General features: G+C 36.4%; 1 protein-coding gene across 1 annotated transcript in view; it reads left to right on the forward strand.

The window, feature by feature from the left end:
- Nucleotides 1-27,397, forward strand: part of LOC138815582 (E3 ubiquitin-protein ligase TRIM48-like) — a 45,233-nt gene extending 17,836 nt beyond the window's left edge. The window contains exon 3 of the mRNA XM_070004992.1: nucleotides 27,279-27,397. Coding sequence (XP_069861093.1) covers nucleotides 27,279-27,397 — 119 coding nt within the window. The remainder of the gene's footprint in view (nucleotides 1-27,278) is intronic.
- Nucleotides 27,398-27,789: the final 392 nt, after the last annotated feature.

Consider the following 27,789-nt stretch of genomic DNA (forward strand, 5'->3'; position numbering starts at 1 on the left):
GTGTAGAAAGAAGAAACCCAGTTCACAGCCCTAGAGTCTGTGGAAGCATTGCTGATCCTGCTGCTTCAGCCTCCTGCTGCCTGAATATTATGGGTGTGCACCATTATAGGTAGGTAAGAAGCTTAGAAAAGTGAGATGAGTGAAGGAGTAGGAAAACTATAAGGAAGTTACTAATGAATTCATTCATTTTTTAATGTTTTCCTTTGGTCACTAAGTAACGATGAAATCTAATAATGTTTCTAAATTTTTAAAGCCAGGTACCAAATAATCTATTCACTTGTAATTATGTCCAGGGTAATGAGTTTATGTGTTTGTGTGCAACCAGGAAAGAATTTAAATAAATAAAACTATATTTCTGTGTGGAAAACTATAGTGTAATTCCTCAGAAAGGTGAAATTATAGTTCACCACCCAGAGGCAGGTATTCAAATGGGAAGTGTCAGGGCAAAGCAGTGGATAAGTGAAAAGGAAAGATGGGAAGAATGCAGTCAAGAATCCATTGTGTATCCTACAAAATTAAGAAGAGTATAGGAAGGGACAGGAAGAAAAGGGATGGATCAGAATGTTGAAAAGGGTGACGTAGATCAAGATGCGTTGTATTCTTAAATTTCTTTGTTAAATTGCAACAAACTTGGTACAACTCCTTAAAGATAACTAATAAAAAATAACAAAAAAGAAACAAAATTGACCATTGACAAGCTCTCAGACTCCCTTCAAGTCTGTTTCAGATTATTAACAGCGTCATAATATGGCTAAGTTGTTCTTTAAATTTTCTCTGAAATACATCACCAAAAATGAGTAATATTATGAATTATTAACATTTAGTTACTAACAAATTCTGCAGGTTATTCTTGATTTCAATTATGGGCACAAACAACAAAATATTAGTCAGAAATAATAGTTTAGCCAAACATATTACAATGCATATTTTGCCAATGTCCACAGCTGAAAATTATTTTTCATATTTTACTTTTGTTTTACACAAAATGTAACAGCATTTTTTACTCAAAAGTTTTATTGTACACAAAAGTACATAATTAAAATGATTTTGTTGGACTGATGTATCAATTTTTAATAGCTTCTTAGGAATGTTATTATATAGTTTATCAGGATGTTCCATCTTTCAGTAGGATTATTTTGGGAAAGGCTTTAGCTAATAATAAGTTCTTCAATACAACAGTGTCAACAAAAATGTCATAATACAAAGAGATAAGGGAGATTTGTCAGTATTCTGACTAGATTAAGAAAGATGTTATCTTGCAAATTTTGAAGTTGCTATAAATACATTGCTACTAAAGTTTGACCCTAACTATACATTTTTAAAATTAGGACAAAAATTAAACTTGTGAGAACATATGTTCAGATTTTTTTGTTTATTGTTACTAAATATATAAACTGAAATTTCTTAAATATATGTCAATGTCATCATTGAACTAGCCAATTGATAATACTGGTATTTATTTAAATGCCAATATGATTTTCTACTAAAAAGTGGTGATATAGTATGCTGTTTTTTATCAAGTTAGCAAATATAACGCATTACATGAAAGTATGAAAGCTACTTGATTTTTTTTCTGAAATATATTCATAGTTTTCAGATCTAGAAAATTATCATTATTAATTAAAGCTCTGATAAAAATTACTATAAAGCTAATTTTTTCTTTTTGTTTTATTTACTTATTTTAAATATTTTTGTAAAAGTGATATGCAGAGAGGTGTCAGTTATATGAGTCAAGTAATGAGTGTATTTCCTTTTGAAACGTGTCATTACCTCCCTCATTCTTTCCCAGTTTTTCCTCTCCCTACTTCCCTCCCCCAAAATTGTATAGTTCCAACGTAGTATCTAGCAATTTCTGCTAAATTGGTTGACCCTTTGTCCCACCATTTCTGTGCTTAACCCTTCCCCACCCCACATCAGATAAAGTTATATACAAGACAATTTTTGGCTTGATTTGATTATCTTTTGTGTATGTGATAGAGTGTGTTGGTTCTGGAGCTTGAAGTCAGGGCTTGTCCTCTGTTCTTCAGCTTATAAAGCTAATTTTTAAGTTAAATGTCAGCAGGTTAACTTGTGGGTCAATACCAATTTTATAGAATTCTTTAATCTTTATAAAAAATTTACTTGCTATACTATCGAGTTCACATCTTTAGAACAGTACTCATTTTTACGAATATTACAGCAAGTGTTTTTCCACATTATTGAAACTGAAGATAGCATATCATTTAAAAGAAGAGAAAGCACTGATAATTTTTCTGTCATTGAGTACAAATTTCCCACAGCATTGAAATGATTGCAAACAGACGAATTCCATTCTTTATGTGTAAGTGTATTTAATATACATATACATATAAATATATTAGCATTGTTTGGTTATTTTCTTCAGTATATCATCAGCTTAAGCATAGGAGCAATGCACTATATAGTTTGTAATCCAAATACCAGAAAAATACTAGTTAACAAAATGTTTATGAACCAAATATAATATATTTAACATGAGATGGCACCTTTAATTCTACCAAAGCCATCTGGCTTTTTTTAAATAAGTTATTCAATGGCAATTAAAAATGACCAATACAGCCAGATGGCCAAGAGTAGTGGACAAGAAGCACACAAGAAACATATGTGTTTTTACAGTCATATTCCAAATTATTTGAGGGCCCTTAAAGGGCTAAATTGCCGGATCATCTCACCTCTGATAGATGAAAATAACATGTAAAGTCTAAACTTTGTGCTTGATAAAAGAAAAAAAAGTATGTCTACGCTTAAAATGAGGCAATTTTTCTTTTTCTTTCTTTTCTTTTCTTTTTTTTTTTTTTTTGGCTTTTGACCTACAGTTCTTTTTAATTTTTTTTTTATTATCTTTAATAACATTACAAAGGATTTGCTATTCACAAAGCAGTTTATGAATACAGTGAATCTTGTTCAATGTTGCCCCTTTCAATGTTCTTAACCACCCATCTTAATCTAACCCTTCATTCATTTTTCTTTTTATGTATTGATTTTTTGCCATAAAGCAATTGATGTGTATGATGCATGTTGATCCATGTCATCCCTTCAACCTCTTCAACACCCTTTGACCCACCATTTCCCTATTTTTTTCTCAATTCTATGGTATATACAATGAATTCTTGGCTGCTTTCTCCCCACATTCCCCTCTTTAAGGCCACACTAAAGTCACCAGCACAACCATGTTCAAAACAGCATTATTTACCATAGCCAAAACATCCAATCAGCCCAGATGCCCTTCAGTGGCCTAATAGGTAAAAAAAAAATATGGTATATATACACAATAGAATTCTACTCATCCATCAGAAGGAATGATATTGATCATTCGTAAGGAAATGGATACTTGGAAAAATTATTTTGAGATAACATTTCTTGGATCAAGGAAATGACACACACACACACTTTCCTGTTTACAAAGCATTGTATCTCTACAGTTCATTTGCAAACTTCTTATATGAAACAGCATATATACCTGGGCTGACTATATCTACTTTAATACTGAAATAATCACGAGTAAAATTATGTTTGAGTATTAGACTCAATGTGAGGTGTTTAGATGAGAAGGGTTCCCCTATATGAATGGATTAATGGCAATTAAAATCTGCTTGAGGTTGTGAGTTTGACTTCTTGTCCTTTGTTTACTTCTCTTTACTTGTCTGCCATAGGATGAAAGAACATGTAAAGAATCATTTTATACCGATCACAAATTTTCCAGAGATATGGACCAGTATAATTTTGTTCAGTATAATGGGCCCAGTCTCAGGAATTCTGTTACAGCAGCACAAAATGGACTATGGTACCTATGTTAATATTATTTATATATGTAGAAAATGGATTTGTAGGGGCTCGGAAGGTGGCGCAGTGATAGAGCGTTTGCCTTGCATGCATGAGACCCTGGGTTTGATTCCTCAGCACCACATAAGCAAAAAGAAAAAAAGCCGGAAGTTGCGCTATGGCTCAAGTGGTAGAGCGCTAACCTTGAGCTGAAGAGCTGAGGGACAGCATCCAGGCTCAAAATTCAGGCTCCACAACTGGACCCCCCTCAAAAAAAGAAAATGGATTTGTATTTTATAGAACTGTTCAGTTTAAGTTCTAATAGATACCCTTTGAATACATAAGTTTTCATTTAGCTGTATTATAAGAATAACACTGATGAAAGAAACTAAAAATAGCTAAATTAATCTGATTTGGGGAGGATAAGAAGAAACACAGAAATAGTGGGACAAGGAGTGAAATAATTTAGCAACGATACTCACTAGACACTATTTTGGAATTGAACTATACAACTTGGAGGGTCAGATCAGATAGTCGGGAGGGAAAACCTGGGAGAAAACAAGGGAGAGGATAATACTGTTTGAACGGAAATGTAATTGTTATCTGATTTTTGTAATTTTAAGCTCTCTGTATATGACCTTTACAATAATAAAATTAAGAAACAAAACAAAAAATAACATAGGGAACACCATATATATGAAATGGACATTTGTTTAGTGATTGTGTCATTATGGGTCAATAATAACTCATATCTACTCAATAACACAGAGCTTGAAAGAACTATTTCAGTTTTATTTAATTATACTTACAAATACACTGAGAAGTTTCTATTGCAATTATTTGTTATGAGTTTACACTAGTATTGATTTCTTTGATTGATATATGTGTTATTCTATGTATGAGCCATTATAGCTTATTAAGAGTCTTATTTAAGTCATAACATAACTTTCAAAAATCAGCCAAACCAGACATAAATAGAAAAGAACGCATGAAAGTGATATCTGCTGTAAATAAAGAATTACAGAAACTTTTATGGGGGGAAAGCAATAGAAGAAATATAGAGGTAAGATAAGAAAATCATCAAAAATTTAAAAATTGATGGTAGTTTGTGAGATACTTAAAAGAGTAACAAAATATTATTTGAAAAATGTACTACGTATGAGTCTGGAAAATAGTAATAAGGATAACAATTTAAAAACATTGTGAATGTCTAAATACAATATGTTGAACTTATCACTATAATTATTAAAATATGTTTAAACACTGTTATTCAAAAAATTAAAATAATTATGATCCATGGCCTCAATTCTTATGTTAAAATGTCAATAATATCTCAGGTAAATATATATATGAAAAAGATTATATAATATGCTTTCAATTAAAAAATATGATTGTTATGATTATAAAACCTCACATAAATTAATCTGTCCAAAAAAATCAATAAGCAAAAATATTTAGAACATCATTATAACAGTTACATATTTGTTATGACAACATATTCATCAAAATAAAAATTGTACAGGTACTTTTTTTTAAATTTTATTTTATTTTATTTGAGAACATACTGTACAGAGGGGCTACAATTACATGGGCAGGATAATGCATACATTTCTTACCAAGCATTGCAGCCTCCTCCTTTGTTTACCCTTCACATCCCTTCCCAGCCTCCCCCCTCCCCCCACCCAATTATACCCCCCTCCCCCCCCACACCGACATTGTAAAGCTGGTTTTGACCTGACATTTTGTACTTCTCATTGTTGCAACAGGTCCACCTGAATCCTTAAACGACTTGTTTGTCCCCATCTCCTCCACATGTTATACTGACATCAAATATAGTGAAAGCGAGGGTTACCTGTGGGGGAGGGACATACAAAGCAACAAAGAAATAATCTTATAAATGCGTTAGAAACACATGCATGAAAGAAACGAAAACATTAAAATACATATTTAAGGGTTCATTTTCCTAACATCACATTATCTGACCTTTTCCGCTTGACTCATACCTATACTAGATATTGCAAATATGGGAAACCATGGGACCTATGTTTCTTTGGGCCTGGCTTACTTCACTTAATATAATTTTTTCCAAACCTTTCCATTTCCTAACAAATGGGGAAATGTCATTCTTTCTGATGGAGGCATAGAATTCCATTGCGTATATATACCACATTTTCTTGATCCATTCATCTACTGAGGGGCATCTGGGTTGGTTCCATATCTTAGCTATGGTAAATAATGCTGCAATAAACATAGTAGTGCTGGTAGGTTTAGTGTGGACTTGTTTGTAAACATTTGGGTAAATGCCCAAAAGTGGGATTGCTGGATCATAGGGGAGATCTATGTGAAGTCTTTTAAGGAACCTCCATACTGCTTTCCAAAGTGGTTGAACAAGTTTACATTCCCACCAACAATGAAGTAAGGTTACTTTCTGTCCACATCCCCTCCAGCATCTGTTGTTGTTAGAGTTCTTGATTTTTGCTGTTCTAACTGGAGTGAGGTGATATCTCAACATTGTTTTGATTTGCATTTCTTAAATGGCTAGGGATGTTGAACATTTCTTCATGTGTCTATTGGCCATCCTTGTTTCTTCTTCAGAGAAGCTTCTCTTTAAGTCTTTCGCCCACTTATTTATTGGGCAGTTGTTTCTTTGAGGATTTGTTGTTGGGTGGTTTAATTTTTTGAGGTCCAAGTATATTTTAGATATGAGACCCTTGTCCGTTGTATGGCTAGTAAAGATTTTCTCCTAATCGGTGGGCTTTCTATTGATCTTGCTAGCTATGTCATATGCCCTGCAGAAGCTCTGCAACCTTATGCAATCCCATTTGTCCAACCTTTCTTTGATTTGTTGTGCTTCCGGGTCTCTATTCAGAAAATTTCAGCCTGAGCCAAGGAGACCTAGGGTTTCTCCTATTCCATCCTGTAATGTTTTCAGAGTGTCTGCTCTGAGTTCAAGGTCTTTGATCCATCTGGAGTTGATTCTGGTGCAGGGTGATATATAAGGATCTAGCTTTAGTTTTCTACATGTAGTTAACCAATTTTGCCAGCACCATTTACTGAAGAGGCTGTCTTTCTTCCATTCTATTGTTTTAGCTTCCTTATCGAAGATTAGATGGCTATAGGTCTGTAGGTTCATTTCTGGGTTTTCAATTCTATTCCATTGGTCCTGAGGTCTGTTCTTATGCCAATACCAAGCTGTTTTGATTACTATGGCTTTATAGTAGAGTTTGAAATTTGGTATTGATATTCCTCCAGCAGTGTTCTTTCCATTGAGGAGCGTTTTTGCTATTCAGGGTCTTTTATTGTTCCATATGAATTTTTGGATTGCCTCTTCTATTTCCTTGAAGAATGAGGGTGGAATTTTGATAGGTATCGCGTTGAATTTGTAGATAGCTTTGGGAAGTTCTGCCATTTTCATGATGTTAATCTTGCCAATCCAGGAGCATGGGAGGTTTTGCCATTTTTTAAGTTCTGTGTTGATTTCCTTTTTCAAGATTTTAAAGTTTTCATCATAGAGGTCCTTCACTTCTTTGGTTAAGTTAATTCCTAGGTATTTTATTTTTTGTGGGGCTATTACAAATGGAGTTGCTTTCCTAATTTGAGCCACACTTTTCTCATTGTTGGCATATAGAAAAGCCATTGATTTTGGGGGTTAATTTTATAACCTGCTACTTTGCCAAAGTTTTGAATCAGCTTGAGTAATTTGGTAGTGGAGTCTATGGGATTCTTTAAATACGAGATCATGTCGTCTGCAAAGAGGGAGAGTTTTATTTCTTCTTTCCCTATTTGGATCCCCTTTATGTTGCATCTTTTCTTATTGCTGTAGCTAGGCATTCTAATACTAGATTGAAGAGAAGTGGAGAGAGTGGGCATCCTTGTCTTGTTCCTGAATTAAGAGGAAATGGCAGCCGGGCGCTGGTGGCTCACGCCTGTAATCCTAGCTACTCAGGAGGCTGAGATCTGAGGATCGCGGTTCAAAGCCAGCCCGGGCAAGAAAGACCATGAGACTCCTATCTCCAATAAACCACCAGAAAACCGGAAGTGGCGCTGTAGCTCAAGTGGTAGAGCGCTCGCCTTGAGCTGAAGAGCTGAGGGACAGCGCCCAGGCCCAGAGTTCAAGCCCCACGACCAACAAAAAAAAAAAAAAAAAAAAGAGGAAATGGCTTTAGTTTTTCACCATTGAATATAATGCTGGCTGTAGGTTTGTCATATATAGCCTTTATTGTATTGAGGAATGTTTCATGGATTCCTAATATTTCCAGAACCTTCATCATAAAGGGGTGTTGGATCTTGTCAAATGCTTTTTCTGCATCTATTGAGATAACCATGTGGTTCTTATTCTTGCTCCTGTTGATGTGATGAATAATATTAATTGATTTGCGTATATTGAACCAGCTTTGCCTCCCTGAAATGAATCCTGTTTGATCGTGTTGTATGATTTTTTGGATGAATTGTTGAAGTTGATTGGCCAAAATTTTGTTGAGAAGTTTTGCATCAATGTTCATCAAAGAAATGGGTCTATAGTTCTCTTTCTTTGATGAGTCCCTGCCTGGTTTTGGGATGAGTGTTATGATGGCTTCATAGAATGTGTTCGGTAGTGAGCTTTCTCTTTCAATTTCATTGAAGAGTTGGAGGAGTATTGGTGTGAGCTCTGCTTTGAAGGCCTTGTAAAATTCTGCTGTAAAACCATCTGGTCCTGGACTTTTCTTAGCTGGGAGGTCTCTTATTGCTTTTTCTATTTCAATGCTTGATATGGGCCTGTTAAGCTGGTTTAACTCATCTTGGTTTAGTTTTGGCATGTCAATATTTGCTAGGAAAAGTAGATTTTGAGAAGTATTCCTTCGTAATGTTCTGAATCTTGGTCGTTTCCGTGATGATTTTTCCATTCTCATCTCTGAGTTTATTAATTTGGGTGTGTTCTCTTCTTTTTTTGATAAGATTTGCTAAGGGTTTGTCAATTTTGTTAAGTTTTTCGAAGAACCAACTCTTTGTTTTGGTGATTCTTTCTATAGCTTTTTTTAATTCTAATTCATTTAATTCTGATTTAATTTTGATTATTTCTTTCCGTCTAATGGATTGGGGTTTATCTTGCTGCTCCTTTTCAAGGAGGTTTAGATGTGTCATTAAATTGTTAGTTTCCGATCTCTCCAATTTGTTGATGTAGGAGCTCAGAGCTATAAACTTGCCTCTGAGTACTGCCTTTGCTGTGTCCCAGAGGAGCTGGTAATTTGTATGTTCATTTTTGTTGAATAGCATGAACATTTGAATTTCCTTTCTAATCTCTTCCATGACCCACTCATGATTCAGCAGTGTGTTGTTCAGCCTCCATGTGATACCGGACTTTCTTTGGTGGCTTTTGGTGTTGAGTTCTAATTTTATTCCCTTGTGGTCAGAGAGAATGCAAGGTATAACTTCAATGTTTCTGAATTTAGACAAGTTTGCTTTGTGGCCTAAAATGTGGTCTATTTTAGAAAACGTTCCATGTGCTGCTGAGAAGAATGTGTATTCCGATGCTGCTGGGTGAAATGTTCGGTAAATGTCTGTTAAGTCTAGTTGATCTATGCTGCTGTTTAGATCTGCGGTTTCTCTATTGAGTTTTTGCCGAGTTGATCTATCTAGTGGGAAGAGTGGTGTGTTAAAATCCCCAAAAATTAATGTCTTTGGATCTATATGGGATTTGAGGGAAAGTAGTGTTTCTTTGATAAATTTGGGTGCTCCATTGTTTGGCGAATAGATATTTAGAATTCTAATATCCTCCTGAAGGAGAGATCCTTTAATTAGTATGCAGCGACCTTCTTTATCTCTTCCAACGAATTTTAATTTGAAGTCTATTTTATCTGATATTAGGATTGCAACTCCCGCCTGTTTATGAGGTAGATTTTGTTCCAGCCTTTAACCTTGAAAATGTGTTTGTTTTTACGGGCAAGATGTGACTCCTGCAGGCAGCAGATAGAAGGGTCTTGTTTTTTAATCCAAGTAGACAGTCTATGTCGCTTAATTGGAGAGTTCAGTCCGATATCGTTAAGAGATAGGACTGAGAGGTATTTGGGAGTTCCTGCCATGTTATCCATCTTCTTGGGGGCTGCGAAAACTGGGTTCTTCCTAAGATTCTTGGATTCTCAGTTTGAGTGCGGTTTCTTGGCCTTTGTTGCGGTCATGTTGGTTTTCTATGTGTAGGACATCTTTAAGAATCTTTTGTATGGCTGGTTTGGTGGAGATGTATCGTTTCAATTTTTCTTTGCTATGGAAGGTTTTTATTTGGCCTTCAGTTATGAAGGAGAGTTTAGCTGGGTACAGTATTCTTGGTTGATAGTTGTTTGTTTTTAGGGCATGGCATACGTCATTCCAGGCTCTTCTTGCTTTGATTGTCTCTGCTGAGAAATCTGAGGTAATTCTAATTGGTTTCCCTTTATAGGTGATTACCCTTTTCTCCTTGACAGCTTTAAGGATCTTTTCCTTGGTCTGGGTTGATCCTGTGTGGATTATAATGTGACAGTGGGATGTCCTATTGTGGTTTGGTCTATTTGGGGTTCTAAAAGCTTCTTGTATCTGAATAGGCCTATCTTTCTGTATGTTTGGGAAGTTCTCTGCTAGGATCCTGTTAAACAAATTTCCTAGACCATTAACTTCTGTTTCTAGGTGCTCCTCTACACCCATTATCCTTAGAATGGGCCTCCTGATGGTGTCTTCCAGGTGTTGGATAGACCTATCATATTTCTTGGACTTGTCTTGGATGGTTGTATGTTTTTTCTCTATAATATCTAGGCTGTCTTCAATCCCTGAGATTCGATCTTCTGCATGGTCTAACCTGCTGTCAAGACTCTCTACTTTGTTTTTTATCTCTTTTCCTTCTAATTGGTCAGCTTTGATGGCTTCAAGTTCTTTGTTGAAGCTCTGTTTTAGGTCTTGTATGAATTTCTTTACTTCCTTAATTTGGTGTTCAATGTTTGTTCTCAAATCACTTAGTTGATTGGTTATGGTTTCTTTGGACTTCCATTCCTTCTGTTGGGTTCCATTCAGCATTCCCTTTGTGGTCTCCCTGACTTCCTTCAGCTCTTTGTTAATGGATTCCATGAATGCCTTTAGTGATCTTTGTGTATTCTCTACCTGGTCTCTCAATTCCTGAATTAATCTTTGATTAGCTTCCTCCCGTCTGTGGGATTCCTTCAGTTCTCTTTCTTCCCGTTCGTGGGATTCCTGTAGTTCTCTTTGAGTGTTCTCTGCCTCCTCACGTCATTCCTCCTTTTGTCTTTGAGTATTCTCAAGTTGTTCATGCAAATCCTGTATCAGTTTTTGAGTAGCTTCCTCACGCTTATGATATTCCTGTATAAACTTCTGGGATGCCTCCTCTCTCTCCCTATCAATCTCATACAGAGTCCTTTGTACATTGTCAAACTTCTCATTTATCATGTTTGCTATTAGTGTTTGTAGAGCTATTTGGGAACTCTCCTCTGGATTATTCTTTATCTGTTCTAATCCCTGATTATCAAGATTGGGAATTGAGATACCCGAATTTGCCATTTTTCTTGTGTTTTTCCGGCTTACTCCGCTATTTGAGATGAAGATTGCAACAGTTTTGTGCTAGAACACTATCTTAAGGCAACCATCAACCCAAGTTTGCGTTTGTACAGTCAATAGTCTACAGATACAATCTAGTTCAACAGATACATCTATTCAACATCAAACAACTATATGTTAAAGGACTTCGAACTGCAGAAAAGAATTTGGAAAACCAGAAATTATTAGGATTAGGGAGAGATGTGGGTAAAAAATAGGAATAGATTGGTGTGGGGAGGCACAGGGAGAGTTAACTATGTCCTAATCACAATGCAGGAAATGGGTTGGGTAGGATGCAAGTAGAGAGAGAAAGAAAAAGAAAAGACAGAAAGGGGAATGAAGAGAGACCAGAACAAAAATAGAAACGTAAAAATTAATGTTATTATAGAGGTTAAAAGACCGTCTATTTAGAGAGGAATGTGAATATGTTCCGAGAAGGGGAGGGACATAGAGGAGATGTGAAAAACTTTAAGGATGGGAAAGGGAGAAGAAAAGATCAGAAGTTCAGTAGAGCTAGTCAAAAAACAAAAAGATAATTAAGAAAGAAAGAAAAAGAGAAAGAAAACAAGAAAAGAAAGGAAAACGCTCATTCACATATTCCTGAAATAAAAATTATAAGATGAGAAAAAAAAAAGTTACTGGAAAACAATTATTTTTTCAGAAGAGGCAAAAATTAAAGATTAATAAAAGTTTTAGAAGGGAAAAAAAAAATATATATATATATATATATGGTAACCAAAAACAAAAAACAAGCAAAAAAAGAAAAGAAGAAGAAGAAAAAAAAAAAAGAAAAAGAAAAAAAAGTCTTTTGAATTTTTTGGGGGGGTGGGAGGAGTGGGAAGAATCCTGTATCTCCCTTTTGTCTGTAACCAGTCTCTTGTTGGAGTCTCTGGTCAGCTTGAGGTCCTGTGGCTTGATTGGTTTCTTAAGTCGGTTGGTTGGAAGAGGCAGAAAAATGCTCTGCTTTACCCAAGATTTTGAGATCCCCCTCCCAGGTTAGTTTTCTGGGAGGGTGATCTGCTTTGAGAATCACAAAAGAGGGGGATGTGGTGATGAGGCTAGGTTCTGGGTAGAGTTGAGGCCTTTCAACAAACAGTAGCTTTACCCTGGGGCTATTTTGTAATAAAGCTCACAGCGCCCAGCCTGGAGCCATTCTCAGGGTTTCTGTTGTTCAATTGATTGTGGTGGCTGCTACAGGGAGGGGCAGCCTCTGGCTCTGGTTACCCAGTGAGGCAATGCACTCCAATGGCTGGCGCCTGAGCTGGGTGACTTTTCCCTGGATGGAGCTGAGTCTGGCAGGTCACTTTGCCTTTAAGTTCTTGTGACCTGCTAACTGACTCGTTTTATTCCAAGGCCTGAGCTGGAGCTAGCAGCTCCTCCGAGCTTTGTCGGTATCCAAGATGGAGATCACTGGTGCTGGGGGGGGAGGGGTGGCCTTCCCTCCTCTGCTCCCTGAGAAGGAGTGAGGACTTCGGGCTTGTAACAAGGATCTGATTAGAAATACAGCTGAGAAACCAAAGATAAATCCAGATACATTTGTGCACATGGATGGCCACTCAGAGAAATAAAAGAAATAACTGAAATGGAATCAAAGCCAAGACATTGTAAGTAAATTGCAGAATGAAACACTGAAAAAATGCAGAAAATATTTAGAGAAAGGTCATTTTTCTTATTTGACATATATAAAAAACTTAAAACTTTTACTCCTGTCCTAATCAAATTAATGTACTTGATAAAACTGATCATCAGTCACTCTTCTGGTATTATCTATAAATTGAGTTTGCAAAGTAAACCCACATGGAGAAGTCCAAAAAGAAGTTACTATTACATGACCATACATGTTAACATTGTATGGCAATCTATTTTTCCTACTGTATCATACTCTCTTCCCCCTTTCCCCTAAGAAATGGTAAGTTTATTTTTCCTGTTTACATACTTGCAAATAACCTATTCTAACAGTATTAAAGATTCTTTTTTAAAATTTTTATTTATTTTTTATTGTGAAAATACTGTACAAAGGGATTATAATTACATGGGCAAGATAATGAGTACATTTCTTATCAAGCATTTTAGCTTCCTCCTTTGTTTCCCCTTCCCATCCCTTCCCAGACTCCCCTCCCCCGCCCTCCCCACCCAATCCTCCCTGCCCCCCCACCAAAGGTGTAAAGTTCGTTTTTGACATAACGACTTGTACATCTCATTGTAACAGTATTAAAGATTCTTAATCTCCTACCACTCCATCTTCTTATTGATCATCAGTCTGCTGATGTTCACTGAACATTTCTTAGTTACACTTGGTATATCTTACGTTATTCACCCTCTTTCATTTTCCACTCTCTTCTCTCTTTCAAGAAAAAGAGTATAAATTGTTCTTTAGCTTTCGTTTGTGCTCTAGCTTTATTCGGGTTAGCTTTAATTCAAAGATGACAGCATTCTCATAGCCAATAGTATGATAGCCTTAGATGATAGCATTCTCCTAACCAATAGCAAAATGAGGATGAAAATTTACCTTGACTAATATTCACCGACTGCATGAGGTTATGCCAATTGGCTTTTAAAAAACTTCATCAACTTAGCCATTTCAGGCTTTAATTTTAGTTTGTCTAACCACTTTTCATTTTTTCATTCTGGAATTGGCTGAATAAAAATTGATAGGATTCATCTTTAGAAGATGTAAAGCTTTTGGGCTGGGAAGGTGGCTCTATTGGTAGAGTGCTTGCCTTGGATGCATTAGGCCCTGGGTTCCATCCTTCAGCACCAAATAAGCAGAGAAAGCCGGAAGTGGCGCTGTGGCTCAAGTTGTAGAGGGCTAACCTTGAGCTGAAGAACTGAGGGACAGTGCCCAGGCCCAGAGTTCAGGTCTACAACCGACAAAAAACAAACAAACAAACAAACAAAAACAGAAGATGTAAAGCTTTTGCTAAAAAGACTTAGAGATATAACAAGAATTGAAATTTAAATGATGCAATGGTATCTCAAATTTTCTTTTGATTATTATATTAGCAATGGGATTTAGTTTTCTTTCAGATGATAGGTTTTAAAACTATAAATATATCCCTTCAATTTTAGATAACTTTCAATATTCACTAAACCGTCCAGAATACATGTTACTGACTTTGCTAAATTATATATCTGACAGATTCAATCAAGTATACTGAAGATTGAATGATTAAAATGGAATCACATAGACTATAATAGTGCCATAGATAACTGTATTGGCCACTTTTCATACAAAGGCAAATGCCTTTGAAAATTGTATAAACATGATAACATTCATTGAAAACCTAAAGTAATCTCACTATAAAGGTTGTACAATTCTATGAAATTAGTAAAATAAAATGTTCCCTAAAACTGTTTTGTTAAATGATACGCTCGTTATTTTCCTTTCCAAATATGCTACGACTTCCTTTATTCACAGTAGAACAATCCCACCACTGTTTCAATATCTACTCTAAACCTGAGCTAATGAGTGTTTCTAAAACTGATGCATAAAACATGTCCTAGAACCTGATGTTAAAGTTAACAGACAACATATTAACATCTACCTGTATACATGATTGATTTTTATAGAGGTCTTCTGTACCTTTTGTGTATTCAACCTTTAAACTGAGTATCTGGATTATGTAGTTTTTATTATTTTCCCAACATATAGAGTCTGATATAATTTTCACATTCACTTTGATTTCAAGGTTTGTCACAAAGTGCAGAAAAAGGACAAGTTGACAAAGTTCAGAAGATGCTACCCAATTAAAGACACTGGACAATATCAGTATTTTTTCTCTTGTTCTTAGGAAAAAACACTTTAAAGCTATTTATTTTTGAGAGAAGAATATGTATATAACATTGCACTCAGAAACTGTGTGGAATATTATATCACAATAGATTGCATGAGTTATATAAAAGTTACGCCACCTATTTTTTAAATGAGGCATACTTACAATGAAAAGAATATTGGATTTGGCATGATACAGCACTATTATTTATCAATATACTAAAGTTGAATAATTTACTTAACCTTTCTGAAACCTTGAATATTCAGTTATAAAAATGTAAATGGCAACCTATCACACAAAGCTTGTTTGACTTTTCTAGTCTTGCTGTAACAAGGCACCACCAAGTAGGTGGTTAAAATAACCGAGGTACTTGTCAATCAGTTCTGCAGGTTAGAAGTAAAAGGTCAAGATGCTGTCAATGTCGTGCCCCATTCAGTCCGGTAAGAAAGAATCCTATTATTCCTCACTCAAAGCTTGTGGTGGCTGTTAGCAATGTTTATATCTTGGCTTGAAATTGCAGTACACCTATGTCTGCCTTTATCCTTGTGTTTCTCTTTTGATAAAGATGTCAGTCCTAAAGGAAGAGAGGGAGAGGGGTAAAGAGAGAGACAAAGAAAGTGCATTCCATTAATTTTAAAGCCCACAATATTCCAATCTCACCTCATCTTAACTACTTTCATCTCACATACACAATCCCATAAATGTATTTAATATACAATGTGTATAGTGTATAAAATATAATGTAAAAATGTAGTCAATATCTGAGATATGGACAATTGGAGAATCAACTCATCTTTGAAGACACAATTCAGCTCATAAGAGAAAGGATTTAAAATGGGTTAAAATGTGTCAAGAAAATGTGGTATATATAAACAATGGAATTCTATGCCTCTATCAGAAAGAATGACATTGCCCCATTTATTAGGAAATGGAAAGACTTGGAAAAAAATATATTAAGTGAAGTAAACCAGCCCCAAAGAAACATAGGTCCCATGGTTTCCCTTATTTGCAATTACTAGTATATGTCTGAGACAAACAGAAACAGTCAGACATGTTGATGTTAGGGAAAATGAACACCAGGATAAGGAAGCAAATGTTTTTTCTTTCTTTCTATAGTTTCTAACATAGTTATAAGATGATGTTTTGTTGCTTTGTATGTCCCTCCCCCCCGTTATAACCCCTGTTTTCACTATAGTTGATGTTGGTATAATTTGTGGAGGGGAAGGAAAAAAAAAACAATTGTTTAAATAGGGTTACAGGTGGCCCATTGCAACAATGAAATGTACAAGATGTGATGAAGAAAATTAAACTTCACAAATTTGGCAGAGGAGGGGAGATGAGAAGGGATGGGAAGGAGAAACAAAGGAGGAGGCAATAATGCTTAAGAAGAAATGTAATGTACACAAAAGGTCAGATAAGGTGATGTTAGGGAAATGAATCCTAAGATATGTATTCAAATGTATTTTTTCTCTTTCATGAGATTGTTTCTAACACATTTATAGGATTATTTCTTTGTTGCTTTATATGTCCCTCCCCCACAGTATTAGCCCTGCTTTCACTGTATTTGATGTCGGTATAATTGGTGGAGGGGAAGGGGAAAAACAAATTGTTTAAATAGGGACACAGGTGGACCCATTGCAACAATGAGATGTATAAATCGTTATGTCAAAAGCGAACTTTACAATTTTGGTGGCGGGGCAGGGAGGATTGGGTGAGGAGGCAGAGAGGGGAGGATGGGAAGGGGAAATATATATATCAGTTTAAATGTAAAAAAATATATATAAAGCCCCCTCCCCAAAAAGAAATGTACTCATTACCTTGCCCATGTAATTGTAATCCCTCTGTATGGTATTTTAACAATATAAAAAATGTGCTAAAACTTAAAATGTGTTCATTACTTTTCTCTGGTACTCCAGAATCATGGCTTCACAACAACTTATCTCACCTTTTCTGCTTGACTCAGACATATACTAGTTATTGCAAATAAGGGAAATCATGGGACCTATGTTTCTTGGACCCTGGCTTACTTCACTTCTTATAAATTTTTCCAAGTCTTTCCATTTCCTAACAAATGGGGCAATGTCATTCTTCCTGATGGAGGCATAGAATTCCCTTGTGTATATATACCACATTTTCTTGATCCATTCATCTACTGAGGGGAATCTGGATTGGTTCCATATCTTAGATATGGTAAATAATGCTGCAATAAACATAGTCGTTCTGGTAGCTTTGGTGTGGTCTTGTTTGTGAACATTTGGGTAAATGCCCAAAAGTGGGATTGCCGGGTCATAGGGGAGCTCTATGTTGTGTCTTTTGAGGAACCTCCATACTACTTTCCAAAGTTGTTGAACAAGTTTACACTCCCAGCAACAATGCCATAAGGTTTCCTTCTGTCCACATCCCCTCCAGCATCTGTTGTTATTAGAGTTCTTGTTTATAACCATTCTAACTGGGGTGAGGTGGCATCTCAATGTTGTTTTGATTTGCATTTCTTTTATGGCTACAGAGGTTGAACATATCTTCATGTGTCTATTGGCCATCCTTCTTTCCTCTTCAGAGAATTTTCTCTTTTATTCTTTAGCCTACTTATTTATTGGGCAGTTGTTTCTTTGAAGATTTGTTTTTGGTGGATTTAATTTTTTAAGTTCCTCTCTTCCCCTCTATCTCTTGTCTCCTTTCTATTCTCCTCTTTATCTCTCCTCTCTTTCCTCTCTCTCTCTTTCTCTGTCTCTGTCTCTGTCTCTCTGTCTCTGTCTCTGTCTCTCTCTGTCTCTGTCTCTCTCTCTGTCGCTGTCTCTCTCTCTCTCTCTCTCCTCTGTCTCATTCCAGTACTGAGGCTTGAATTCAGGGCCTATCTTTCAGACATTTGTGGCTTCTTTTCTTTTCTTTTCATTTTCCTTTTCTTTTCTCTTCTCTTCTGTTCTTTCTCTCACTATTTCTCTTTGTTTCATTCTATCCTTCCTTCTTTCCTTTGTTTCTTCTATATCTTCCTTTCTTTTTCTCTCCCCTCCTTCATTTTCCTTCCTTATTTCCTTCTTCCTTCTTCTTTCTTCCTTCCTTCCTTCCTTCCTTCCTTCCTTCCTTCCTTCCTTCCTTCCTTCCTTTCTTTCTTTCTTTCTTCCTTTCTTTCTTTCTTTCTTTCTTTCTGTCTTTCTTTCTTTCTTTCTTTCTTTCTTTCTTTCATTCTTTCTTTCTTTCTTTCTTTCTTTCTTCCTTTCTTTCTTTCTTTCTTTCTTTCTTTCTTTCTCTTTCTTTCTTTCTTTCTTTCTTTCTTTCTTTCTTTCTTTCTTTCTTTCTTTCTCTCTCTTTCTTTCTTTCTTTCTTTCTTTCTTTCTTTCTTTCTTTCTTTCTTTCTTTCTTTCTTTCTTTCTTTCTTTCTTTCTTTCTTTCTTCCTTTCTTCCTTTCTTCCTTTCTTTCCAGTGGTAGTTACTTGGAATATAATACTCTCATAGCTGTTTCTGCTCCAGCTTATTTTGAACAGATCTTAGCCATCTGAGTTGTCAGGACTGCAGGTGTGACCCACTAGCCACTAAGCTTAATAAACTTCATTTAGAAAACAAAAAGGAGAATTTACTTGAGGCAGAATAGTGTTGTCTACACATTTAGAAATTAAACCTTCATTGATATCTAGCTTCTGTTTCCAAATAGTGAGAAGTTACCAACCTTCAGGCACTCTTTGGCATTCTACATAATAATTTATGAGATTTTCACATACAAAAAAATCTAATATTAAATACTACTTTTTTCTTATTTGTTTGAATCTGAATTATGCATGGGTATAAAATGAAAAAACATAAATCTGTCAAAATATGTAAATCTGGATGCATACTTCAATATTTAACCAGTATATTATCCTAAAATATAAACACATGAACCAAAATGACACTTCTATCTTTTTTGGGCCAGTGAGGATTCTCACAGATTTTCCCACCCAGACTGACTTCTAACCAAGATCACCAAATCTCAGCCTCCAGTATAGCTAGGATTATAGGTATGAACCACTGCGCCTGACAAAAGAAAGTTCATAATGAATTTTAGAACACCTTTAAAATTTTGAAAAGTGGTAACATATAAATTAAATAGAAACTAGAAAATTTACATGTGAAAATATTGATAAAATCTAGGTCTGGGGCTTATATTCCACAATGCTATTTGTGTGTTTGTGTGTGTGTGTGTGTTCATATGCAAGTATGTAGATGATAACTGAATAGAAAGAAAAATAGATAATATACAATACATATTTACCTATTTCTACATATTTTTTCATATATATAAATTTACACATGTAAAAGGGTAAATTAATTCCAGTAATAAGTAATTTAAAAGAACATCTACATAGGTTAAGAATGCTTCACTCAAATTTCAGGTTAAATTTACCTCAATCTCAGTACTGCACCTGTGAATATAAACAAATACATAAATGAATTTTGGTCTACACAAAACTTTTCCAAGTTGGAATCATTCATAGCAAAGTAAAAAATACAATTTTTCTTTGAACTTTTCTGGTAGTAGAAATGACACGTCACCAGTCTCAAAAATATTTTCAAAATATGGTTGTCTCACAACCTTATCATATCAAATGCAATTTGGCTTTCTAGAACTTATTTTTTTTAATTTAATTTAATTTTATTTGTGAACATACTGTACAGAGGGGCTACAATTACATGGGCAGGATAATGCGTACATTTCTTACCAAGCATTGCAGCCTCCTCCTTTGTTTACCCTTCACATCCCTTCCCAGCCTCCCCCCTCCACCCCAATCCCAATCCTTCACCTTCCCCATCCTCCCCCCCCCCCCGCACCGACGTTGTAAAGCTCGTTTTGGACATGACAACTGGTTCTTCTCATTGTTGCAACAGGTCCACCTGTATCCTTAAACAACTGGTTTTTCTCCATCTCCTCCACAAGTTATACTGACATCAAATATAGTGAAAGCAGGGGTTATAGTGTGGGGGAGGGACATACAAAGCAACAAAGAGATAATCTTATAAATGCGTTAGAAACACATGCTTGAAAGAGAAAAACATTAAAATACATATATATGGGTTCATTTCCCTGACATCACATTATCTGACCTTTTCCACTTGACTCATATATATACTAGATATTGCAGATAAGGGAAACCATGGGACCTATGTTTCTTTGGGCCTGGCATACTTCACTTAATATAATTTTTTCCATTTCCTAACAAATGGGGCAATGTCGTTCTTTCTGATGGAGGCATAGAATTCCATTGTGTATATATACCACATTTTCTTCATCCATTCATCTACTGAGGGGAATCTGGATTGGTTCCATATCTTAGCTATGGTAAATAATGCTACAATAATCATTGTTGTGCTGGTAGCTTTACTGTGGTCTTGTTTGTAAACATTTGGGTAAATGCCCAAAAGCGGGATTGCTGGGTCATAGGGGAGTTCTATGTGAAGTCTTTTGAGGAACCTCCATGCAGCTTTCCAAAGTGGTTGAACAAGTTTACATTCCCACCAACAATGAAGTAAGGTTCCTTTCTGTCCACATCCCCTCCAGCATCTGTTGTTAGAGTTCTTGATTCTTGTTGTTCTAACTGGGGTGAGGTGATATCTCAATGTTGTTTGGATTTGCATTTCTTTTATGGCTAGGGATGTTGAACATTTCTTCATGTGTCTATTGGCCATCCTTCTTTCTTCTTCAAAGAAGTTTCTCTTTAAGTCTTTCACCCAATTATTTATTGGGCAGTTGTTTCTTTGAGGATTTGTTGTTGGGTGGTTTAATTTTTTGAGGTCCAAGTATATTTTAGATATTAGACCCTTGTCCGTTGTATGGCTAGTAAAGATCTTCTCCCAATCGGTGGGCTTTCTATTGATCTTGCCAGCTATGTCATTTGCCATGCAGAAGCTCTGCAACTTTATGCAATCCCATTTGTCCAACCTTTCTTTGATTTGTTGTGTTTCCGGGTCTCTATTCAAAAAATTTCGGCCTGAGCCAAGGAGACCTAGGGTTTCTCCTATTCCATCCTGTAATGTTTTCAGAGTGTCTGCTTTGAGTTCAAGGTCTTTGATCCATCTGGAGTTGATTCTGGTGCAGGGTGATATATAAGGATCTAGCTTTAGTTTTCTACAAGTAGTTAACCAGTTTTGCCAGCACCATTTACTGAAGAGGATGTCTTTGTTCCATTCTATTGTTTTAGCTCCCTTATCGAAGACTAGATGGCTATAGGTCTGTAAGTTCATTTCTGGATTTTCAATTCTATTCCATTGGTCCTGAGGTCTGTTCTTATGCCAATACCAAGCTGTTTTGATTACTATGGCTTTAAAGTAGAGTTCGAAATTTGGTATTGATATTCCTCCAGCAGTGTTCTTTCCATTGAGGAGCGTTTTTGCTATTCGGGTCTTTTATTGTTCCGTATGAATTTTTGGATTGCCTCTTCTATTTCCTTGAAAAATGAGTTTGGAATTTTGATAGGTATTGCGTTGAAACTGTAGATAGCCTTGGGAAATATTGCCATTTTCACGATGTTAATCTTGCCAATCCAGGAGCATGGGAGGTTTTGCCATTTTCTTGGTTCTGAGTTGATTTCCTTTTTCAAGATTTTAGAGTTTTCATCATAAAAGTCCTTCACTTCTTTAGTTAAGTTAATTCCTAGGTATTTTATTTTTTGTGGGGCTATTATAAATGGAGTTGCTTTCCTAATTTCAGCCACACTTTTCTCATTGTTGGCATACAGAAAAGCCATTGATTTGGGGGGGTTAATTTTGTAACCTGCTACTTTGCCAAAGTTTTGAATCAGCTTGACTAATTTGGGAGTGTAGTCTATGGGATTCTTTAAATACAAGATCATGTCATCTGCAAAGAGGGAGAGTTTTATTTCTTCTTTCCCTATTTGGATCCCCTTTATGTCTGCATCTTGTCTTATTGCTGTAGCTAGGCATTCTAATACTAGATTGAAGTGAAGTGGAGAGAGTGGGCATCCTTGTCTTGTTCCTGAATTAAGAGGAAATGGCTTTAGTTTTTCACCATTGAGTATAATGCTGGCTGTAGGTTTGTCATATACAGCCTTTATTGTATTGAGGACTGTTCCATGGATTCCTAATTTTTCCAAAACCTTCATCATGAAGGGGTGTTCGATCTTGTCGAATGCTTTTTCTGCATCTATTGAGATAACCATGTGGTTCTTATCCTTGCTCCTGTTTATGTGATGAATAGTATTAATTGATTTGTGTATATTGGACCAGCTTTGCATCCCTGAAATGAATCCTCTTTGATCGTGGTGTATGATTTTTTGGATGAATTGTTCAAGTCAATTGGCCAAAATTTTGTTGAGAAGTTTTGCATCAATATTCATCAAAGAAATGGGTCTATAGTTCTCTTTCTTTGATGAGTCCCTGCCTGGTTTTGGGATGAGGGTTATGATGGCTTCATAGAATGTGTTCAGTAGTGAGCTTTCTCTTTCAATTTCATTGAAAAGTTGGAGGAGTATTGGTGTGAGCTCGGCTTTGAAGGCCTTGTAAAATTCCGCTGTAAAAACATCTGGTCCTGAACATTTCTTAGCTGGGAAGTCTCTTATTGCTTTTTCTATTTCAGTGCTAGATATGGGCCTGTTAAGATAGTATAACTCATCTTGTTTTAGTTTTGGCCTGTCAATATTTGCTAGGAAAAGGTAGATTTCTGTCAAGTTCTCAAACTTATTAGCATAAAGTTTTGAGAAGTATTCCCTTGTAATGTTCTGAATCTTGGTCGTTTCCGTGTTGATTTTTCCATTCTAATCTCTGTGTTCATTAATTTGGGTGTGTTCTTTTCTTTTTCTGATAAGATTTGCTAAGGGTCTGTCCATTTTGTTAAGTTTTTCGAAGAACCAACTCTTTGTTTTGTTGATCCTTTTTATAGTTTTTTTGGGTTCTAATTCATTTAATTCTGATTTATTTTTGATTATTTCTTTCTGTCTACTGGATTGGAGTTCATCTTGCTGCTCTTTTCCAAAGAGGTTTAGAAGTGTCATTATATTGTTGGTTTCCGATCTCTCCAATTTCTTGATGTAGGAGCTCAGAGCTATAAACTTGCCTCTGAGTACTGCCTTTGCTGTGTCCCAGAGGAGCTGGTAATTTGTATGTTCATTTTTGTTGAATAGCATGAACATTTGAATTTCCTTTCTAATCTCTTCCATGACCCACTCATGATTCAGCAGTGTGTTGTTCAGCCTCCATGTGATACCAGACTTTCTTTGGTGGCTTTTGGTGTTGAGTTCTAATTTTATTCCCTTGTCCTCAGAGAGAATTCAAGGTATAACTTCAATGTTTCTGAACTTAGACAAGTTTGCTTTGTGGCCTAAAATGTGGTCTATTTTAGAAATTGTTGCATGTGCTGCTGAGAAAAACGTGTATTCTGATGCTGCTGGGTAAAATATTCGGTAGATTTCTGTTAAGACTAGTTGATCTATGCTGCTGTTTAGATCTGCGTTTTCTCTGTTGAGCTTTTGCCGATTTGATCTATCTAGTGGGGAGAGTGTGTGTTAAAATCCCCAAAAATTAATGTCTTTGGATCTATATGGGATTTGAGGGAAAGTAGTGTTTCTTTGATAAATTTGGGTGCTCCATTGTTTGGCGAATAGATATTTAGAATTGTAATATCCTCCTGAAGGAGAGATCCTTTAATTAGTATGCAGCGACCTTCTTTATCTCTTCCAACGAATTTTAATTTGAAGTCTATTTTATCTGATATTAGGATTGCAACTCCCGCCTGTTTATGAGGGCCGTTTGCTTGGTAGGTTTTGTTCCAGCCTTTAACCTTGAAAATGTGTTTGTTTTTATGGGCAAGATGTGACTCCTGCAGGCAGCAGATAGAAGGGTCTTGTTTTTTAATCCAACTAGACAGTCTATGTGGCTTAATTGGAGAGTTCAGTCCGTTAACGTTAAGAGATAAGACTGAGAGGTATTTGGGAGTTCTTGCCATGTTATCCACCTTCTTGGGGGCTGCAAAAACTGGGTTCTTCCTATGGTTCTTGGATTCTCAGTTTGGGTGCAGTTTCTTGGCCTTTATTGCGGTTTGTTGGTTTTCTATGTGTAGGACATCTTTAAGAATCTTTTGTATGGCTGGTTTGGTGGAGATGTATTGTTTCAATTTTTCTTTGCTATGGAAGGTTTTCATTTGACCTTCAGTTATGAAGGAGAGTTCAGCTGGGTACAGTATTCTTGGTTGATAGTTGTTTGTTATTAGGGTATGGCATACATCATTCCAGGCTCTTCTTGCTTTGATTGTCTCTGCTGAGAAATCTCAGGTGATTCTAATTGGTTTTCCTTTATAGGTCCTTAATCTTTGCTCCTTGTCAGCTTTAAGGATCTTTTCCTTGGTCTGAGTTGATCCTGTGTGGATTATAATGTGACGGTGGGATGTCCTATTCTGTTCTGGTTTATTTGGGGTTCTAAAAGCTTCTTGTATCTGAATAGGCCTATCTTTCTGTATTTTTGGGAAGTTCTCTGCTAGGATCCTGTTAAACATTAACTTCTGTTTCTAGGTGCTCCTCTACACCCATTATCCTTAGATTAGGCCTTCTGATGGTGTCTTCCAGGTGTTGGATAGACCTATCATATTTCTTGGACTTGTCTTGGATGTTTGTATGTTCTTTCTCTATAATATCTATGCTGTCTTCAATCCCTGAGATTTGATCTTCTGCATGGTCTAACCTGCTGTCAAGACTCTCTACATTGTTTTTTTATCTCTTTTCCTTCTCCTTGGTCAGCTTTGATGGCTTCAATTTCTTTGTTGAAACTTTGTTTTAGGTCTTGTATGAATTTCTTTACTTCCTTAATTTGGTGTTCAGTGTTTGTTTTCAAATCACTTAGTTGATTGGTTATGGTTTCTTTGGACTCCCATTCCTTCTGTTGGGTTCCATTCAGCATTCCCTTTGTGGTCTCCCTGACTGCCTTCAGCTCTATGTTAATGGATTCCATGAATGCCTTTAGTGATCTTTGTGTATTCTCTACCTGGTCTCTCTTTTCCTGTATTACTCTTTGATTAGCTTCCTCCCGTTTGTGGGATTCCTGTAGTTCTCTTTCCTCCCGTTCATGGGATTCCTGCAGTTCTCTTTGAGTGTTCTCAGCCTGCTCACACCATTCCTCCCTTTCTCTTTGAGTATTCTCAAGTTGTTCACACAAATCCTGTATCAGTTTTTGAGTGGCTTCCTCACGCTTATGATATTCCTGTATAAGCTTTTCAGATGCCTCCTCTCTCTCTTTTTCATGCTCATACACCGTCCTTTGTAAGTTGTCAAACTTCTCATTTATCATGTTTGCCAGCAGTGTTTGCAGAGCTATTTGGGAAATCTCCTATGGATTATTCATTATCTGTTCTGACCCCTGATTATCAAGATTGGGAATTGAGATATCCGGATTTGCCATTTTTCTTGTGTTTTTCCGGCTTACTCTGCCCATTTGAGATGAAAATAGCACCAGTTTTGTGCTAGAACACTATCTTAAGGCAACCATCAATCAAAGTTTGCATTCGTACAGTCAATAGTCTACAGATACAATCTAGTTCAACAGATACATCTATTCAATATCTAACAGCTATATGTTAATGGGCTTCGAAACTCAGAGAAGAATTTGGAAAACCAGAAATTATTAGGGTGAGGGAGAGATGTGGGTAAAAAATAGGAATAGATTGGTGTGGGGAGGCACAGGGAGAGTTAACTATGTCCTAATCACAATGCAGGAAATAGGTTGTGTAGGATGCAATTAGAGAGAGAGAGAGATAGAAGAAAGGGAAAGCGAAATGAAATGAGACCAGAAAAAAATAGAAACGTAAAAATTAATATTATTATGATGATTAAAAGACCATCTATTTAGAGAGGAATGTGAGTATATAAAGAGAAGCTAAGGGACATAGAGGAGAATTGAAAAACTTTAAAAAAATGCTTAAAATATTATATAGGTATAAAGAGGTAGTACTGCTATTAAGGAATTTAATTCTCAGAGATTTTTAATTGAGTAATAAATTTGTGGATTAATTGTGTACACAATGGGGGATAGGGTCTACTAGTTAACTAAGGGTTTATCTGAGGATGTGCAGGACAAGAGTTAACTCACATAAAGAAAATCAAAGGAGAGGAAAAGTTGAGAAGGATGAGAAAGGGAGAAAAAAGATCAGAAGTTCAGTATATCTAGACGAAAAACAAAAAGATAGTTAAGAAAAAAAAAGAGAAAGAAGACAAGAAAGGAAAACCCACATTCACGTATTCCTAAAATAAAAATTATAAGAGGAAAAAAAAGTTACTAGAAAACAATTATTTTTTCAAAAAAGGCAAAAATTAAAGATTAATAAAATTTTTAGTAAAGGAAAAAATTCTTTTTATATATATAAAGTACCAAAAAAAAGAAAAAAAAAAGAAAAGAAAAGAAGAAGAAGAAAAAAAAAGTTCTTTGATTTTTTTTTGAATTTTTTTGGGAGGGGTGGGAAGAATATTGTATCTCCCTTTTGTCTGTAACCAGCCTCTTGTTGGAGTCTCTGGTCAGCTTGAGGTCCTGTGGCTTGATTGGTTTGTTCAGTCAGTTTGTTTGAACAGGCAGAAAAATGCTTTGATTTACCCAAGATTTTGAGATCCCCCTCCCAGATTAGTTTAATGGGAGGGTGATCTGCTTTGAGAATCACAAAAGAGGGGGATGCAGTGGTGAGGCTAGGTTCTGGGTAGAGTTGAGGCCTTTCAACAATCAGTAGCTTTTTCCTGGGGCTATTTTGTGAAAAATCTCATAGAGCCCAGCCTGGAGCCATTCTCAGGGTTTCTGTTTTTCAATTGATTTTGGTGGCTGCTAGAGGGAGGGGCAGCCTCTGGCTCTGGTTACCCAGTGAGGCAATGCACTCCAATGGCTGGCGCCTGAGCTGGGTGACCTTTCCCTGGATGGAGCTGAGTCTGGCAGGTCACTTCGCCGTTAAGTTCTTGTGATCTGCTAAATGACTCGTTTTATTCCAAGGCCTGAGTCAGAGCTGGAAGCTCCTCTGAGCTTTGTCGCTATCCAAGATGGAGATCACTGGTGCTGGGGGAGGGGGGGAGGCGTGGCCTTACCTCCTCTGCTCCCTGAGAAGGAGTGAGGACGTCGGGCTTGTACTCACGCCGAGTCTTGTATCCTGGGTCGTCTCTGGTCTGCAAACTGCAGGATGAAGATGTCCGCTCCTTGTCGGTTCTTGCTGGTGTTGAGTAGAATCTGCTCGCCTGCTGCGTCTGGCTCCTTCGTCCTGGACTCTCCGTGTGAGCACTCAGGTATGTTCCTGGCTGCAGTCTCCCCCGGGACCCTGCCGCCGCTGCCACGGCAGCTGCTGACAAGCACTCAGATGTGTTTTCTTTCCTTGGCTTTCCCTCTCTTATCTAACTCTCTGTCCTGTGATGGCACACTTGGTGTGATTCTCTGGCTTAGGACTGTTCACTGGAACTCTAAAACTGCTTTCTATGTGAGAGCTTGTTCAGATTCCAGCTTCTCCTCTGCCATCTCCCCGGAACCCCCTGTAGAATTTCTTTAAAAACACTCTGATTGCATTCATATGCTAATATGTATGATTGGCTAATATTCTCCAAGTATGGCTAAGATTTATTCCCTAATAATGGGAAACACTACCATTTGCAATAATTTTAGCACCTGTGAATGCTGTAAAAAGAAAATGAACTGGGAAAAATTTAAGACCCAGAGAGAGGATGGGAAATAAATGCTATGCAGA

Source organism: Dipodomys merriami, unplaced genomic scaffold, assembly GCF_024711535.1.
Source record: "Dipodomys merriami isolate MVZ:Mamm:240054 unplaced genomic scaffold, mDipMer1.0.p SCAF_651, whole genome shotgun sequence".
Taxonomy (NCBI): Eukaryota; Metazoa; Chordata; class Mammalia; order Rodentia; family Heteromyidae; genus Dipodomys; species Dipodomys merriami.